Source organism: Mesoplodon mirus (genome assembly GCF_964341445.2).
Source record: "Mesoplodon mirus genome assembly, chromosome: 19".
Classification (NCBI taxonomy): Eukaryota; Metazoa; Chordata; class Mammalia; order Artiodactyla; family Ziphiidae; genus Mesoplodon; species Mesoplodon mirus.
This window is the reverse complement of record NC_138995.1, coordinates 65,225,742-65,244,070: the sequence shown is the minus strand read 5'-3', so window position 1 is coordinate 65,244,070 and position 18,329 is coordinate 65,225,742. Positions and strand designations below refer to the sequence as shown.

At 49.8% G+C, this 18,329-nt stretch overlaps 1 protein-coding gene across 5 annotated transcripts; it reads right to left on the bottom strand.

Annotated features, from left to right (window-relative positions):
* Positions 1-129: 129 nt before the first annotated feature.
* ZNF584 (zinc finger protein 584) lies at positions 130-17,484 on the bottom strand. 5 transcript variants are annotated; one of them, XM_082606617.1, is made up of 5 exons: positions 17,122-17,484; positions 16,366-16,558; positions 8,468-13,393; positions 7,466-7,592; positions 130-2,243 (listed from the first exon to the last, which is right to left on the bottom strand). In XM_082606617.1, exons 3-5 carry the CDS (start codon positions 8,483-8,485, stop codon positions 1,156-1,158), a joined length of 1,233 nt encoding a protein of 410 aa, XP_082462743.1. In that variant the 5' UTR covers positions 8,486-13,393; positions 16,366-16,558; positions 17,122-17,484; the 3' UTR covers positions 130-1,155. The 5 variants fall into 5 exon arrangements, with proteins under 5 accessions (XP_082462743.1, XP_082462744.1, XP_082462745.1 ...); XM_082606618.1 differs by having other exon boundaries at positions 16,366-16,555; XM_082606619.1 differs by lacking the exon at positions 16,366-16,558 and having other exon boundaries at positions 130-1,431; positions 1,516-2,243; positions 17,122-17,483.
* Between the last annotated feature and the right edge of the window lie 845 nt (positions 17,485-18,329).

Sequence of the window (18,329 nt, the reverse complement as noted above, 5' to 3'; positions counted from 1 at the left end):
TGAACTGGCACTTTATTTACCTTTTGAAAAAACAGTTTCCAAAATTTTAAACATAGATCTGGATCCATATGTCGATTCAACCACTTCTTTCCCTGGAGCCCTGGGACAGCGGCAGCAAGAACAGCCGAAGCCATGGTGTGCAGAGACATCAGGAACGCCAGCTGGGTCACAGAAGCCACATCCTAGGACTACAGAATCTTCTTTAAGGCCCAGGGTGATGGCCATGAGGTGAACATGCCCGGAAAGGCTCTGAGAATCCAGGAAACCTGTAGATTATTTGCTGACAGTGACCTTAGACACGCGGAACAGCTCCATTCTTCAGGTGACCTCTGAATCCTCAAGTAAACCTGTCATCCAGGCTGAAGATTTATCCACAAAGTCCTTCAATATTTCCCTGGAGGTCTCAGGCACCAGTGCAAATTAGGCCAACCTTGACTGGAGCTGTCCTCTGCCATCCTGCTGTCCCCACTGAGGTAGACAAAAGTCAGGGACCCCCACAGAAACCGTTCCCTCTATCCGTGAGCCCAATTTTGTTCTCACTCCTTCCACACACAGATCCCAAAGATTAAGGGTGGTTTAAACAAAAAGGCCTTTATTACCAGACATTCCAGAGCAGTGTGAGCCAGTTCCAGGGTTGGATAAATGCACGACAGGGACCAAATGGAGTGTCAACAGTGTCCATGAAAATGGTTAACCTTCCCTGGAAGGCCCCAGCAGACACTGCTCAGCTACTCTTGGCCAGAACTAGGTCATGTGCACACCTAAACCAGTTGGAGGGGGAGAGAATAAGACCCATTATGGGCTCCACCACTCATGATTCTCTCCTTTATCAAGTGGGGAACACACAGGTCAGCTTCCCTGAGCACACACAGTGGCTGATGCACACCACGGGGACCTGCCAGGTGGTAGAAGTGGGATGGCTTCTGTCACAGAAACTGGCAGTGACTCAACACTGCCAACAGCCTGGGCAGGTGAGAGTGCAACACAGCTCCTGAATGCTTCCCACGTACCTGGCACCAGCCCAGCGTGGGTGCTGGGGTGTGACGTGTTTAGCTTTCAAATGGCTACTCTCCTCAACCTCCTTTCTGGAGTGAGACCTTTCATGTTGACCCAGGTGCCAGCCATGGCTAACGGTTCTCCTGCACCCCCGTCCTCCTATGGCCTTTCTTCGGTGTGGACTTTCCTGTGCTGCAGGAGGGTAGAACTGTGTTTAAAGGCTTTCCCACATTCTGTACATTCATAAGCCCTCTCTTCAGTGTGGAACAGCTGGTGCCGATTCCGGTAGGGCCTGGTAGTGACGGTTCTCCCACACAGGCTGCACTCGTAGGGACGTTCTCCAGTGTGGAGTTTCCAGTGCTGATACAGCCCAGATCGGGTCACGTAAGTCTTCCCACATCCCCTGCACGCGTAGGGCCTCTCTCCAGTGTGAACCTTCCGGTGCCGAATGAGGGTAGACAGAACGCTGAAGGACTTCCCACACTCGCTGCACTGGTAAGGCCTCTCTCCAGTGTGAACCCTCTGGTGAAGAATGAGGCTGTGGTTGCATCTGAAGAACTTCCCACATCCCCTGCACGCGTAGGGCCTCTCTCCAGTGTGAACCTTCCGGTGCCGAATGAGGGTAGACAGAACGCTGAAGGACTTCCCACACTCGCTGCACTGGTAAGGCCTCTCTCCAGTGTGAACTCTCTGGTGCAGAACAAGTGCATCTTTGCGGCTGAAGGTTTTCCCGCACTCACCACACTTGAAAGGTTTTATGCCAGTATGAACCTTCTCATGCTTCCTCAGTTTAGATGGGTAACTGAAGGCCTTCCCACACTCACTACACACATGGGATGTTTCTCCAGTGTGAGTTTTTCGGTGATGAACCAGGGTTGAGCTCTCCGTGGGGGCATTTCCACCTGCTGGGCACCTCAAGGGTCTCTCTTTGGCGTGAGTGATCAGGTGGTCGAGGAGTGCGAAGGCCTTCAGGAAGGCTTGCCCGCAGTCGCTGCACCTGAAGGGCTTCTGTGTGTCGGGGGCTCCCTGCTGTTGCTGGAGAGTGGAGCTGGGTGGGAAGGCCTTGCGCTCGGTGCTTCTGTGTGGTGTCCCCTCTCTGTGGGTGGCCTGGGGCTGGAGGACGCCTAAGGTGGCAGGGATGTCCTTCCCAGACACCCCGCACAGAAAGGGATTCTCTGACAGGTGGACTCTGTGGCTCTTCACCTGCTCAGGAGGGGCTTCCTCATCCCGCAGTCTACACAGAAAACCTGAGACAGAAGAGTCAGTCACTGAGAGCTGGCTTAGACGGACCATCACCAGTGCATGTCGGACACACCCATAAAGGAGTCCACAGAATTGCCAGGAGGTTGCAAGGAAAGGTCTGGACGAGGAAGGGCTGGCCCAGTGGAACAGGGCTCTGCCAGAGCCCAGAATAGGGGAGACCTCAACAGGGACCAGAACACAAAGATGGGAGCAGTGCAGGGAAGGGATTCAGGGCCTCCAAGTCACTCCTGTGCAAAGGGTATTGGCAGGGCCTTAGCTGCTGGGGACAGCAAGCACTGTGAAGAGGCTGTGTCTACTCCAACGAAAACATGACTGTGACACAGTAGCTGGTGCTCAAGTATTACTGAAGGATATGTACGCATCTCAAATCACACACACAGGAGGTCACAGTTGACAGCTCTGCACTGGCACAGAGGAGAGGAAATGACAAGACACAGAGGCCAGAGAGGTGGGTCATCCAGAGCCATGGTAGAAATAGCAAGACCACACAGTGAGTCCACAAGAGGGGAGAGGAAAGGTGGGAATAAGCTGTGGTCACTGGCCCCAGCACCAAAATGCCAGTGTACTCAGATACCCATCACTGAAACCAAGGCACCCCCTAGCCCCATTCACCAAGACCAGGACCCATCCTGGCCTCTGCTCTGCTGACCACAGTCATATCCACCACGTTGGGCACCCAGGGCTCTTCCTCACCCTTCATTTGGGCCACCTCACCCTTCATAGGGACCTCAAAGGTGCAAAGCCTAGGAGGTAGAAAGGTAATAAGATGCCAGCCCAAATCAAGGCTGTCCCTACACGTACCACAGGATGCTTATGTCACCATGGCAACCAGGAAGGAAACCAAGTATTAGAACATGAACCTCTTCTGTACATTTTTTAAAAAAATTGTCAGAGAAGCAATTGTAATGTTCATTTTTTAAAATTTATTTTTTAAGTTGAAATATAGTTGATTTACAATGTTGTATTAGTTTCCGGTGTACAGCAAAGTGATTCAGTTATATAAATATACATATATATTCTTTTCCATTATAGATCATTACAAGATACTGAATATAATTCCCTGTGCTATACAGTAGATCCTTGTTGGAACCTCTTCTGTACATTTAAAAATTTGTTAAGAAGGTAGATGTCTGGTTTATTTGCTTTACCACAATTTTTTTAAAAAGAGCCTCCTGTGAAGCAAAACTGACATAACTAAAGAAAGAAACAGACAAACAATAATATTTAGAGACTTCAATTTCTAACTTTCATATATGGATAGAACCACTAGGCAGAAAATGAACAAGGATATAACACATGAATAACACTAAAAATCAACTAGACCTCCAAGACATCTATAGAACATGTCACCTAACAACAGCAGAATACATATTCTCCTCCATTCTCACATGCACATGGAACATTCTCCAGAATAGACCATTTGCTAGGATATAAAACAAGACTCAGTAGACTTCAGACGATTGAAATCATACAAAGAATGTTCTCTAACTACAAATGAATTAAAACATAAATCAACAACAGAAGGAAATTTGGGAAACTCATAAGTTTTTAAAAATTCATTCCCATTATGGTTTATTACAGGATATTGAATACAGTTCCCCTGTGCTATACAATAGGACCTTGTTGTTTATCCATTCTATATATAATGGTTTGCATCTGCTAGTCACAAACTCCCAATCCATCCCTCCCCTGCCCCCCGCTTTCCCTTGGCAACCACAAGTCTATTCTCTATGTCAGTGAGTCTGGGAAACTCACAAATTTATGGAATTTAAATTAAGTACTCCTAAATAACCACAAGGAAAGTTACAAAACATTTTGAGATGAAAGAAAAAGAGAACACAACATACCAAAAGTTATTGGGAAAAGTATTGCTTAGAGGGAAAATTACAGAAACATCTCTGAGCTGTCTTATTCACAACACTTCTGACACCATACACATGGGGGCTTTTCCACACCATTTCTCCAGCTCTCTGACACCAACTGGGTGTTCAAGGATTCAATTCAATTCTGACACCAACTACCTGGAATTAACATCAGATCCCACAGGTTATGGACGCAGTCCCATAGACTGCCCCCACTTCAGACATCAACGGAAAGTCCCAGGCCTCCTGTACTTTCTGACCAACTGACTATAAATCTGGGATTCTCACAATTATTGATTCCTCCTCAGGTTCAACGATTTGTTAGAACAGATCAGAGAACTCGGGAAAAGAGTTTGCTTACTATTACCAATTTATTTTAAAGGATACAACTCAGGAACAGCCCAATGGAAGAGATGAAAAGGTCAAGGTATGCCACGGGTGTGGATTGAGGACATAGGGGGTAAGAAGTATCCATGCCCTTGATGGCACCATTCTCCCAGCATCTCGCTGTGTCCACTAACCCAGAAACTCTCCAAACTGGTCATTTAGGAGTTTTCATGGATGTTTTATCACATAGGCATGATTGATTAAATCACTGGCCATTGATGACTGGCCCAATCTCCAGCCCCTCTCCCTTCCCCAAAGGTCAGGGTAGGGAGGTGGAGAGGAGGGGTTGGGAGTAGCTGAACATCCAACCTTACAATCATGCCTTGGTCTTGCTGGTGACCATCCCCCATCCTGAAACCATCTAGGGGTCCCCAGCCACCGTCAACCCATTAGCATACAAAAGACTCTCTTATCACTCCAGAGATTCCAAAGGTTTTAGGAGCTGCATGCCAAGGAACTGGGAACAAAGACAAAGTATATATTTCTTATGGCACAACACACATATTAAAAAAAAGATCTCTATATGTGTAACTGAATCACTTTGTTGTACCCCTGAAACATTGTAAATCAACTACACTTCAATTAAAAATAAATTTAAATTTTTTTAAAAAGAATCTTCAACCAATGTCCTAACTTTGTACTTCAAGAAACAACAACAACAAAAAGCAACCCAAAACTAGAAGGCAGGCAATAAAAAAGAGCAGAGATAAACCGATTGAAGAAGAAACAGAACAGCTGAATAGACCTTAAAAAAAAAAAAAGGGCTTCCCTGGTGGCGCAGTGGTTGAGAATCTGCCTGCCGATGCAGGGGACACGGGTTCGTGCCCCGGTCCGGGAAGATCCCACATGCCGCAGAGCAACTGGGCCCGTGAGCCACAACTACTGAGCCTGCGCGTCTGGAGCCTGTGCTCCGCAACAAGAGAGGCCACGACAGTGAGAGGCCCCCGCACTGCTATGAAGAGTGGCCCCTGCTTGCCACAACTAGAGAAAGCCCTCCCACAGAAATGAAGACCCAACACACCAAAAATTTAAAAAAATAAAATAAATAAAAAATTCCCTCATAGGAAAAAAAAAAAAAAACCTAGGCTGAGATGGCTTCACAGATTAATAATAACACAGGAATAAGAATTAACATCAGGGGACTGCCTGGTGGTCCAGTGGTTAAGAATCCGCCTTCCAATGCAGGGGACTCGGGTTGGATCCCTCGATGGGGAACTAAGATGCCACATGCAGGGCATCTAAGCCCAGGAGCCACAACTACAGAGCCCACATGCTGCAACTACTGAGCCCATGTGCCACAACTAGAGAGCAGCTCACATGCCACAACGAAAGATTCCACGTGCCACAACTAAGACCCGACGCACCCCAAAATAAATAAATATATTTTTTTAAGAAAAGAATTAACACCAATATTTCACAAACTGTTCCAGAAAAAGAAGAGAAGGGAACATTTCCCAACTCATCCTCTGAAGCCAAAATTATCCTCATACTCAATCCAAATAAAGACATAACCAGAAAAGAAAACTACACCATTGAGAACTCTATGACTATAGAAAATCAATTACTGTAATATACCACATTAACAGAATAAAGGACAAAAATCACATGGTCATTTCAATAGACATGGAAAAGCACTGCACAAAATCTAATGACTTTTCTCTACAAATGCCCTCAACAAACAAGAGAAGGGAACTTCCTCACCTGAAAAGGGCATATGCAACAAACCTACAGCTAACATCATACTTATTAGTGAAAGACTGAACGCTTTTCCCATAAGATCTGGAACAAGACAAGGATGTCTACCCTTACAACTTATATTCAATAAAGTACTGAGGTTCTAGCCGACCAAGTCAGTTAAGCAAAGGAAGAAGTAAAAATATCTCTACTCACAGATGACATGACATTATATAGAGAGAAAATACCAAGGAATCCACCAAAAAGAATAACCATTAGAACTAATCAATGAGTTTAGCAAGGTTGCAGGATACAAGATCAGTATATAAAAATCAATTATATTTCTATACACTAGCAATGTACAATCTAAAATGAAATTAAGAGGCTTCCCTGGTGGCGCAGTGGTTGAGAGTCCGCCTGCCGATGCAGAGGACACGGGTTCGTGCCCCGGTCCGGGAAGATCCCACATGCCGCAGAGCGGCTGGGCTCATGAGCCATGGCTGCTGAGCCTGCATGTCTGGAGCCTGTGCTCCGCAACGGGAGAGGCCACAACAGTGAGAGGCCTGCATACCGCAAAAAAATAAATAAATAAAAATTAAAAAAATAAATAAATAAAATGAAATTAAGAAAGTAATTCCACTTAAAAGAGCATCAAAATGAATAAAATATTTAGAAATAAATTTAGCTTTGTACACTGACAACACTTCAAAAAAATACAGAGCTAAATAAATAGAAAGACATCCATGTTCATGGATTGAAATACATTAAGGTGACAATCCTGGGAATTCCCTGGTGGTCCAGTGGTTAGGACTCCACGCTTTCACTGCCGAGGGCGCAGGTTCAACCCCTGGTCGGGTAACTAAGATCCCACAAGCCACTCAGCGCAACAAAAAAAAAAAAAAAAAAAAAGACGGCAATCCTGCCCAAATTGATCTACTGATTTAAATTCATGGCTCACGCCTGGCCCAGGGAGGCCCCTATAAAACTTCTTTTGTTGGAAGAAGGCAAACACCAGAGCAGAGAGGGCCCACAACTTCAGCAAAGTCACGCGGCCAGAAAGAGGAAGAGCTGGATAGGATTTGTTAGGCAAACTGTAGCCATCTGAACCCCAAGCCCTACTCCAGGAGCCTGTAGGGGAACAGGTGTTGCGGCTGCCAACAGGGCTGCTCAGAGAGAGGCAGGGGAAGAGCACACAGCCTCTGTGGGCTTTAAGATACACAGAACTTCCCATGGATTAAAGGCAGAGGTGGTCAGTTTGCTGAGGGAAAGTGTGAGAGACTTACCCAGCGAGCCAATGAGTGCGAAGTTCTCCAGCATAACATCACGGTACAGGCTCCTCTGGGTCAAATTGAGGAGCCCCCACTCCTCTCGGGAGAAATACACAGCCACATCCTCAAAGGTCACCGGGGCCTGTAATGATGAATTCAACTGAGCCTTAGGGTCAATAGTGGGCAGAAAGCCAACCAAAATATGAACAGAGAGACACATCCATGCCCTTGACCTGTGTCTCAGGGTCCGGCCACATCTCTCACTGACATCATCTTTCCCTTTGAGCCCACACCCCTCACAAACTATACCTCCCTCCTCCTAACACCCCTATCTCAAAGGATTCCCAGGGGCCCCAGTACCATTGATGCCTCTCTCTTCATGCTGCTACTAAATTCTGCATCCAGCCCATAACATCAGGCTGGTGACCAGAGAGATGCCATCTATGTACCCCGCCAAGCACTCAGGCCCCACCCTATTTCCTGCCAGCCAGTTCCCTCCGTGTCCCAGAGATCACCTTTCATACGGAAAAATACCTATGTTCTCCTCTCTCTCTTAGGCCTGAGCACATCATCCAAGGGCCCTCCAGTCTGTCCTCCTGCATGCCAGACACACAACTGTACCGCAGCATGGAACAACTCCACACCCTCACCACAGCCTCGCCAGTCCACCCCACTGGCAACTCCCGCGTTCCACGGTGCACAGTGGTGTGTGTCTCCAGTGCGCTACCACAGAGAGAATCTTCAATCCCATCCTGCCTCGTCCACCCCACACCTCCAATGGCCCACAGCCGAGGACAACCCCCAGCTCTGCACAGAGGACCTCCTCATCCTTCAACCCTCAGCCGCCGGGATCCACACACGGAGCTCCGAGACCCCCGACCCTCCTCTTCTCTATCTCTGCATACACTGTCCCTTCACCTGTCATAGCCTTCCTCACCTGTCACGGGCTCATTCAGAGTCCGGACCCGCTGGGTGGGGATCCGGGTGGTGAGAGCCTGGGGCGCACCTCCCACTCACCTGCGCCTCCTCTGCCATTGGAACGTGTGGGCGGAGAGTTTCAGCGGACGCAGCTGAGATCCGCACCCGCCACCCCGCCCAGCGCGCTGGAGCTTCCGGCCGACCGAGGAAAATGTGCCCGAGGACTGGGAGCAGCCTCGGGACGTTCTCAGGGTACGACAGCGAGTCTCAGGAAAAGCGAGTCATGCCCGGGGGTCACGGCGCAAGCAAAGGCGTGGCGAGGGTCCCTGCGCTTCTCTCAGCCGGGGTGGTCCCTGCGGTGCGAGCGCTGCCCTCAAAAGTGCTCGCACCGACCACCAGCGGCGGCAAAATGGGTACCACAGGGCAACGCCGGAAGTCCCGCCCCGCCCCGCCCGTGCGCCTCCGTTAAGTCTGCGCCCGCGTCACCCGCGACCTCGTTCGGGGCGGGCGCGAAATGCATTTCCCATACGTGACGTCGCAGACTGCGTCCGTACCGACGTAGCCAATGACAGCCCAGGAGAAGGGCGTTTCCGGGAGAGCCTCGTGGGCGGGGCAGAGACTTCAGTGTCGGCTTTAGTCCCTTTGGACCCGCGCCGGGGCGGAGAGAAAGGGCTGCGGCAGCGGGGATGGCGTCCAGGAGGCCCCCCGGGCCCGCGGCCAGCGGAGTGGGCGAGGCGCGAGAGTCGGGGAGGTCCCACCACGCCCTGTACCCGCGGTGACCGAGCCGAGGTGACCCCGGCCGTAGAGAGGTGCAACTGAAATGCACTCATTTCAAGTGCAAAGTTTGATGAGGTTGGAAAAATAAATACACCCATTAATTAGATTCGAGTCACTCTCTGGAGTTATCTCCTTAGCCCAATACAGCTTTGTCCCACCCACCTCCATTATGCTGTTATTGGCAAATATATTTGTTATAGGCCAAACAGTACAATTATACTGGTTTTATACAGTTGCTTTTAAAATAAGAAATATGAATTTACGCTGTCTTTCATACACATGTCAATCATTACAGTATCATACAGAATAGTTTTGCTGCATGAAAAATCCTCTCTGCTCCATCTATTTACCCCTCCCTCCCCCTGAGCCCCTGGCAACCACTATTTTACTGTCTCTATAGTCTGGCCTTTCCCAGAAAGTCATAAAGTTGGAATCATACAGTATGTACCTTTTTCAGACTGACTTTTTGACTTAGGAATACACATTTAGATTCCTCCATGCCTTTTTGTGGCTAGATAGCTCAGTTCTTTTTATTGCTAAATAATATTCCATTGTATGAATGTACCAGTTTCTTTATTCATTTATCTATCGAAAGGCATCTCAGTTTGATTCCAGTTCTAAGCAATTATGAATAAACCTGCTATAAACATTCCTGTTCTAGTGTCTGAATGGACATGTTTTCAACACATTTATATAAATACCTAGGAGTGTGATTGATGGATCATATGATAGGACTGTATTTAAGTTTGTATGAAACTGCCAATTGTCTTCCTAAGTGGTTATATCATTTTGCATTCTTACCAGCAGTGAGTGAGAGTTCTGGTTCCTCCTGTTGTCAGTATTTTGGATTTTAGCCATTCTAATAGGTATGTAGTGATACTGTTTAAATTTGCAATTCCTTAAAGACATATGATGTTGAGAGTATTTTCATCTGCTTATCTCTGCCATCTGTGTATCTTCTTTGGTGAAGTGTCTGTTCAGATCTTTTGCTTTTTTTTTTTGGCCATGCTACGTGGCATGCGGGATCTTAGTTCCCCTACCAGGGATCGAACCCATGCCCCCTGCAGTGGAAGTGCAGAATCTTAACCACTGGACCGCCAAGGAAGTCCGCATTATCCTTTAAAAAATTGACTTCGTATTCTTGAGTTTTAAGAGGCTTTGGTTTTTTGTGGGGTTTTTTTGGTGCATTTTGGATAAAAGTCCTTTATCAGATTTATGTTTTGCAAATATTTTCCCCTAGTCTATGGCTTGTCTTTTCATTCTCTTTCATGGTATCTTTCACAGAGCAGAACTTTTAATTTTAGATAAGTCCAACTGAATTTTTTTCTTCATGGATCATGCTTTTTGTGTTGTATCCAAAAGTCATCTCAATGCCAAACTCAAAGTCACCTAGATTTTTTTCCCATGTTATCTTCTAGAAGTTGTATAGTTGTACACATTTAACTCTATGATCTTTTTTGAGCTCTGGGTCCAACATGTAGCCTTGACATTCTGGCCACAAGATCTGGCCCACAGAGCTCTTCATTCTTTCTAAGGAGATCTTGGGCAGCAAGACAAATGAGACCAAACCTGAACTTAGACCTGCTCACTACCATCATGCTGTCCCCTCTGAAGCGATGTCAAGATTTCCCATAAAAGGCCCTCACTCCCCTTCAGGCCAGCACTGCCCAACTCTGTTCTCAGTCCATTCCACACAATGAACAGAAACCTCAGGATTAAAGGTGGTTTAAACCATTTGTCATCACACAATCCAGGGGAGCATGAGGCAGACAGTTCCTGGGTTGGAAGAATTCAAGGCCAGACAGATCTCATACGGGCATCATGTGTGGGGTGAAAAACAACCATGAAGAAGAGAGACCTTCTCTAAACCCAGAGCAGACCCCAGCTCAGATCTTCTTGGACAAGGGTGGGTCATGTCTGTGCCTAAACTATCAGTGAGGAGGCCAAGAAGCCCACTAAAGGGCTCACACCACTCATGATTCACTCCAGGGGGACTTCCCTGGCGGTCCAGTGGTTAGGACTCTGCACTTCCACTGCAGGAGGCATGGGTCTGATCCCTGGTTGGGGAACTAAGATCCTGTATGCCACGTGGTGCAGTCCCACTCCCCCCCGCCAAAAAAAAAGATTCCCTCTAGGAAAGGAGAGCACTGAGGTCTTCCTTCCTTGGGCATGCTGGGTGACTGATGCTCACTGTGGCAGCTGGTAGAGGGTATATGACTTCTACCACAGGCCCTGGCCCAGGGATGGTCAGAAAGTGCAATGTAGCTCTGGAAAAATGTCCACGTACCCAGTACTCACAGGGAATCTCCTCAGTGGGATAGGACTGTTAGAACATAAGAGCATAGTAGTCAGAATTCTAAGATGGTTCCCAAGATTCTTCCATTCTAATCCATGAAATTGAATATGACGGATTTTACTACCATAATTAGGTTGTTATGTGGCACAGATGACATTCAGAAAGAGAGATTATCCAGGTGGGCCTGATCTAATCACATGGGCCCTTTAAAAGCAGAGAATTTTCTCCAGTTGTCAGCAGGCGAGGGAGTCAGAGATTCTAAGTGTGGAAGGGATTTGATCCACTCTTACTGGCTTGAAGATGGAGGGTCCCACATGTCAGGGAAAGTAGGTGGCATATAGGAGCTGAAAGTGTTCCTCAGCTAACAACCAGCAAGGAAACAGAGACTACAGTCCGACAGCAAGGAAGTGAATTCTGCCAACAAGAATGAGCTTGAAAGTGTATTTTTTTCCCCAGAACCTCCAGAGGAGAACTCAGTCTAGCCAGCACCTTCATCTCAGCAGGAGCAAAGAACTTAGCCACATTGTGCCAGAATTCTGACCTCAGAACTGAGTTAACAAATGGGTGTTTTGGTAATTGTGGTAATTTGTTAATAACAATAGAAAATACAGTAATAGCACAAAGTTGAACAGAAGTTGGCTCCCTCGAAAAGTCTACACCCTCAACCTTCTCTGCTGTGAGGCTGAACAAGGTGACTGACATGGCTAAAGGCTCTCCCACTGTCATTGTACTCCTAAGGCCTTTCTCCATCATAAACTTTCTGATGTTGAATAAGGGTGGAGCTGCAACTGGAGGCTCTCCCACACTGGCTGCACTAAAGAGGATTTTCTGTGGTGTGAAAACTTGCATGTAGAACAAGTTTGGTGCTTTGGTGGAAAGGTCTTCCACATCCACTGTACTCATAAGTCCTTTCTTGGGTTGTGAATTTTCTGGTGTGGAATGAGGATGGAACTATATCTGAAGGCTTTCCTACAATTTCTGGTGTTAAGTTGGGAGATGCAGCTAAAAGCTCTCAGACACATGCTGCACATATGAGGCCTTTCTGTACTGAGAACTTTCTGCTACCAAATACACGTGGATATTTCAACGTAGACTTTCCCACATTGGTGGCAATCTTATGGCCTTTCTCTCACAGGAACCTTCTGGTGCCAACTGAGTGAAGAGATCGTGCTGTAGGGTTGCCCACATTCAGTGCGTTCATAAGGCCTTGCTCCAGTGTGAGCTCGCTGGTGCTGAATGAGGTTGGAGTTTTGGCTAAAGAACTTCCCACATTCAGTGCACTTATAAGGCCTTTCCCCAGTGTGAACTTTCTGGTGCTGAATAAGGGTAGATGGAAAGCTGAAGTCTTTCCCACATTCACTGCACTCATAAGGCCTTTCCCCTGCATGAATTCTCTGGTGCTGAACAAGTGTAGATTTGTGGCTGAATGTTTTCCCATGTTCACTGCACTTGTAACGTCTTGTTTCACTATGAACTTCCTGATGTGTGCTCCATTTGCTTGGATGACTGAAGGCATTCCCACACTCCTTACAGATGAAGGATGTTTCTACAGTGTGAATTTTTCTCTGAGTTATAAGAGTTGATTTCTCCTCGAAGGCATTTGCACCTGTTGGGTGCCTATGGGAACTCAATTCACTGCGAGTTCTTAGGCAGTTGACAAGGGCAGAGCTCTTTAGGAAAAGATTTCTCACACTTGCTGCATTTGCAGGGCTTCTGTCCCGTGTGGACTCCTGGCTGCTGCCTGAGACTGGAGCTGTGAGGGAAGGAAGCTCTCTCCATGCTCCTCTGTGGCTTCCCCATACTGGGAATAGCCCATTGTGGGATACGGTCCAAAGTGGCCTCGAAATCTGTGCCACACTCTCCACACGTGGAGGGCTGTGCTTATGGGTGGGCCCTGCAGCTCTTCACCTGCTCAAGGGAGTCCTCCTCATCTTCCACTCCACACACACGACCTGAAAGCACAGAAATGTCAGCTAACAGAGTGTTGCATTGGAGGGGGTGGCCCCTTCATCACCAGTGCCTGTCAGCACACTCAGGAAGGAGTCTATGGGATTGCTGAAGGGTCCTCGGGGGAAGGGTCTGGATAGGGCCAGGGCCCAGCCAGACGATAGAATGTGAAAGACCTCAACACAGATGAGGAAACAAAGATAGGGAGTATTGTGAAGAGGAGGGTGTCTGGTGACATGAAAAAACAACTGCAACAGAGTGGCTGGTATTCAAGTGTGACACAGAAGGATATGTGCATGACTCATGTCATGTGTAGAGAAGGTCAGTGCTGGACAGCTCTGCGTAAGCTCTGGGCTGGCCATCACTTTACTATCTCTCAGCTCCAAACACCCATTTGCCTGCTTTGTGAAAATGGACCTGGACTTCTGAAATATTTTCCTTTTGCCAGCTTGCATGATGTTAAGTTTTATCAGTAGAGGGCACTGGAAATAAATTGCAGGATGAACAGGGTTCTGCTTCCCGCCTGCTGTGTGCTCCGCTGGCATCCTGCTGCAGCCTCTGCAACATCTCCAGGGGCTCTCACAGCCTCTCTAGCACCCAGCCCCTGTCCTCATTACTCCAAGCCCCTGGTGTAGTTCACAGTTCTCTGCCATGGTATAGTCCACAGAGATCTTGCTCATCTTGGCATTACATAAACCTCACATTGGTCCACTTTACTGATGACATTATGCTGAGTGACTCTAATGAGCAATTACTTTAGATAGCTTAGTAAGACATATGCAGACAAGAGGGTGGGAAACGAAACCTACAAAAAGTCAGGGGCCTGCCACCTGAGTGAAGCTCCTACGAGTTCAACAGCCCAAGTTGATTGCTGCATCTCACACCATCTATCACCAAAAAAGAGGCACAACTGTTGGTAGGCCCTTTTGGATTTTGGAGGCAACCTATACCACATTTGAATCTACTACTTTGAACCATCTACCAAGTCAGCCAACAGGCTTCCTGTTTTATTTACTTATTTTTTAATAAATTTATTTGTTTATTCATTTAATTTTTGGCTGCATTGGGTCTTCACTGCTGCACGCGGGTTTTCTCTAGTTGCAGTGAGTGGGGGCTACTCTTTGTACTCTTTGTGGTGCGTGGGCTTCAGTAGTGTGGCATATGGGCTTCGGTAGTTGTGGCACGTGGGCTCACTAGTTGTGGCTCGCAGGCTCAGTAGTTGTGGCGCACGGGCTTAGTTGCTCCGCAGCATGTGGGATCTTCCCAGACCAGGGCTCAAACCCGTGTCCCCTGCATTGGCAGGCGGGTTCTTAACCACAACCACCAGGGATGCCCCTTTACTTTTTTTTTTTTTTTTTTTTTTTTTTTTGCGGTACGCGGGCCTCTCACTGCTGTGGCCTCTCCCGTTGCGGAGCACAGGCTCCGGACGCGCAGGCTCAGCAGCCATAGCTCACGAGCCCAGCCGCTCCGCGGCATGCGGGATCCTCCCGGACCGGGGCACGAACCCATGTCCCCTGTATCGGCAGGCGGACTTCCAACCACTGTGCCACCAGGGAGACCCTTTACTTATTTTTTTTAATATTCATTTATTTGGCTGCACCGGGTCTTAGTTGCACAGCCACATCCTCAAACGTCACCAGACCCTAAAATGATGGGCTCAGCTGATCCCTGGGGTCCATGAGTGGGCAGAAATACCAACCAAAATATGGAGAGATGGTCACATCCAGGCCCTTGACCTGGAAGGGTCCCGTCATATCTTCCGCTGACATCCTACTTCTCGAGGCCCAAACCACCAGCACCCCCCACACACACATCCTGATACCACCTTCTTCCCCAGAACCTTACCTCACAGGGGATACCAAGGTCTCAGTGTCATTGGTGCCTCTCTCCTCATGTTACTATTTGGCTCTGCATCCGGCCCACAGCAACAACAGGCAGATGACCAGATGGGTGCCATCTATGCTCTGGTCCAGGCACACAGGCCTCACCCTTTCTGCTTCCAGCCAATTCCCTCTGTGTCCCCCAATCACACCTCTCAGATGCAACCAAACCTAAGATCACCATTCTCCCTTGGGGCCAAGTGCCTGCTCCCAGGGCCCCTTGGTTTGCCCTCCTGCCCGCCAGGCATATAAACTCTCTGTACTTGGCACGCTCATAACTCCACACCTCCCAGCACAACCTCACCAGTTCACCCCCTTGGCAACTCCCTGGCCTCCCCACATGCCACTCTCCATGTGGTGTCCAGAGAGTGCTAGGCATGGCAACCACGATCCTATCCTGCCCAGTGCTTCCCACACCTCCCAGGGCCCACTGCCACAGGCATCCTCCAGCCCTGCATCGAAGACCTCCCCAACTGGCCCTGTTTCTAGTAAACACTCAGCCACCCAGAACTACAACTGGATCTCTGAGACCCCCGCCTTCCTTCACCTCTGCCCTTGTACAGGCTGTCCCCTCACCTCCTGAGGCACAGCCCCCAGGCCTTAGTCCCTGCCTGTCTGCCAGGTGACCCCACCTGCCGCTGAATCTGAAGCCCTGCATGAAAAGTCCCAGGCCCCAAAGACGGCACATATAAAAACCTGGCAAGCCCACAGAAGGGCGGATCGGCCCAACCCCAGACCCCACAGACCCCCTATCTCCACCACCACCATGCCACAGGCTGCATGCAAGGTCCACTTGCCCCGCAGCAGCCTTGGCCCCCTGTCACTCCCCCTCTGCATTCTCCTCCTGACATAGGCCCAGCCTTCAGGACAGCCTTAGTGACGCCTACCACCACCTTCACACTGCCTATGCAGGACATCCTCAGGTCCCAGCCTCCCCTCCTCCACCCTGTCGTGGCATTCATCACCCTCCTTCATCCATCACACACTGATCCTAGTCCACTCTCCAGCCCCACCCTTTGGATGTTCCCAGCCAGGACCCTGCAGAATTCCACGGCTACATGTCCAGGTGCCTACCCAGTGCCTCTATTCGGGAGTACCTGGATTTATCATGCTTAATGTCTCCAAAGCCATGCTGCAGATCTTCTCCCTGGAAACTGCTCCACCCACCAACTTCCTCATCTCAGATGATGAACCTTCCATCCGTCAAGCCACCGAGTTCAAACGCCTAGGCTCGTCCGTGAGGGCTCACTGTCTCTCTCTGCCGCGCATCAGGACACTGCGCTGGTCCTACTGAAATAACAGATCCAGAGTCTAAGCACCTCTGTCCCCTCCACGGCCACCACCTTGGCGCAGCCGCCCATCCCCAGTGGCCTCCTCGTGGGCGTTCTTCAGGCACAGTCTGTTCTCCCCTCCCCCGCCAGAGGGAGCCTGCTAACACCTGAGTCACATCACCTCCCGCTGCTCTAAACCCACTGCTCCCAGCGCCCTCAGGACAGAAGCCTGGACTCATTCCACGCCTGGCTCCTGCCCCCTGCTCACTGGCCTCACCAGACGTAAGTGAGATCTACGGTTCCGGGAACAGTCCCAGCTCAGCTTCATTGCCAAGTATTTGCACATGCTCGTTTCTGTGTCTTTAACACTTTCCATGTCATATCCCGTTGACTGCCAGAAATGGGAACCTTTCTGCGTAACCCCCGACTGGATTCAGGATTCTGGGCCAGATGCGACTCCCCCAAAGCCCGAGAAACTAGGGCAAGGAGGTGACGGGGAAGGAGGAGGAGTCTCAGGGGACCGACATCCGCTGAATGGAGTCCGAGCTTGTGAGGGAAGGCCACGGGGCACCCTCCACTCACCTGCGCCAGGTCCATCATCACCGCCGCCGTCGGACACAGAAAGAAAGGCGGAGACCCCTGCCGAGGGATGGGTGGCCGCGGGCTGACCGTGGCAGTCCGGGCCTCAGTCCCCGACCCCTCCTGTGTAAAATGCCCACAAGGCCCAGGGGGATAGAGGGGGGTGTGCAGCCCCGCCGGACACCTCCGTGCGAGGCAGCCCGTCCCACAGTTGGGACAGAGCGCCTAAGGAAAGGCCTCTCCCTACCGCTGAAACCTCCACAGAACTCAGCCTAGCCGGCGCGCGAGCCCTGCGGCGGAAACTACGTTACCCAGAAGACACTGCGCCTACGTCCCGGCGCTGGCCAATGAGAGCCCAGGAGATGGGCGTTTCTGGGAGGGTGGATGGGCGGGACTTCCCCCGCTTATTTGGGCAGACCGTTATTTGGGCAGAAACAGCTGGTAGTCGGGCAGGGGTTGACGTCCAGGAGGCTCCCTGAGCCCGCAGGGACCGCACGAGAGTCGGGTTGGTCCCACCACGCCCTGTGCGCACTGTGACCGCGGCGAAAGTCCTGCCTCCTCGAGCCCCGGAGTCCCTGGCCGTAGTGGGCCGCACCGCGCGGGGGCGTCCCCTCCCCCTTCCCGGGGTCAATGCAAAAGCCGGTCGGTGCCTGCAGCCGCCGTGGATTCGTCGCTTTTGACGTTGAGCAGCTGGGGACCAGGGGCCAGGAGACTCGGCAGGAGGAGGAGGTGTCGGGAAGATCAGTGGTTGGACGTGTGCAGAGGTGTGGATGTCCCAGAGCCTGTGCTGCACTGCTCAGTGCGTACCTGTCTCCAGCAGCTGGGACCTCAACAATCCCTTTTGCAGAACCTCATGAGAACGGACGCTGAAAACTCGCCCTATGCATGCACGGCTTACAGAAAGGCCTTCGGGGAGAAGCAACCCTTCTTTACCACTGAGGAATTCACGATGGGGCAAAATCCCGTGTGTGTAAGGCGTGTGGAAAGGCATCAGTCATATCTCCCACCTCTGAAGTCTGCAGCAGCAAGTTCAACACCAGAGAGAAGTTCTACTCGGGCAACCACTGCGGAAAGCCTTCAGTCAAAAATGCCCTACAGGACTTCCCCGGTGGCGCAGTGGTTAGGAATCCTCCTGCGAACGCAGGGCACACGGGTTCGAGCCCTGGTCCGGGAACATCCCACCTACCTCTGAGCAACAAAGCCCCTGTGCC

Excerpts from the sequence above, each read along its gene's own strand:
- ZNF584 (XM_082606617.1), bottom strand. Across the intron at positions 2,244-7,465 it reads CGCACTCATTGGCTCGCTGG|GTTTTCTGTGTAGACTGCGG; the intron begins GTAAGTCTCTCA and ends CTTCTGTCTCAG.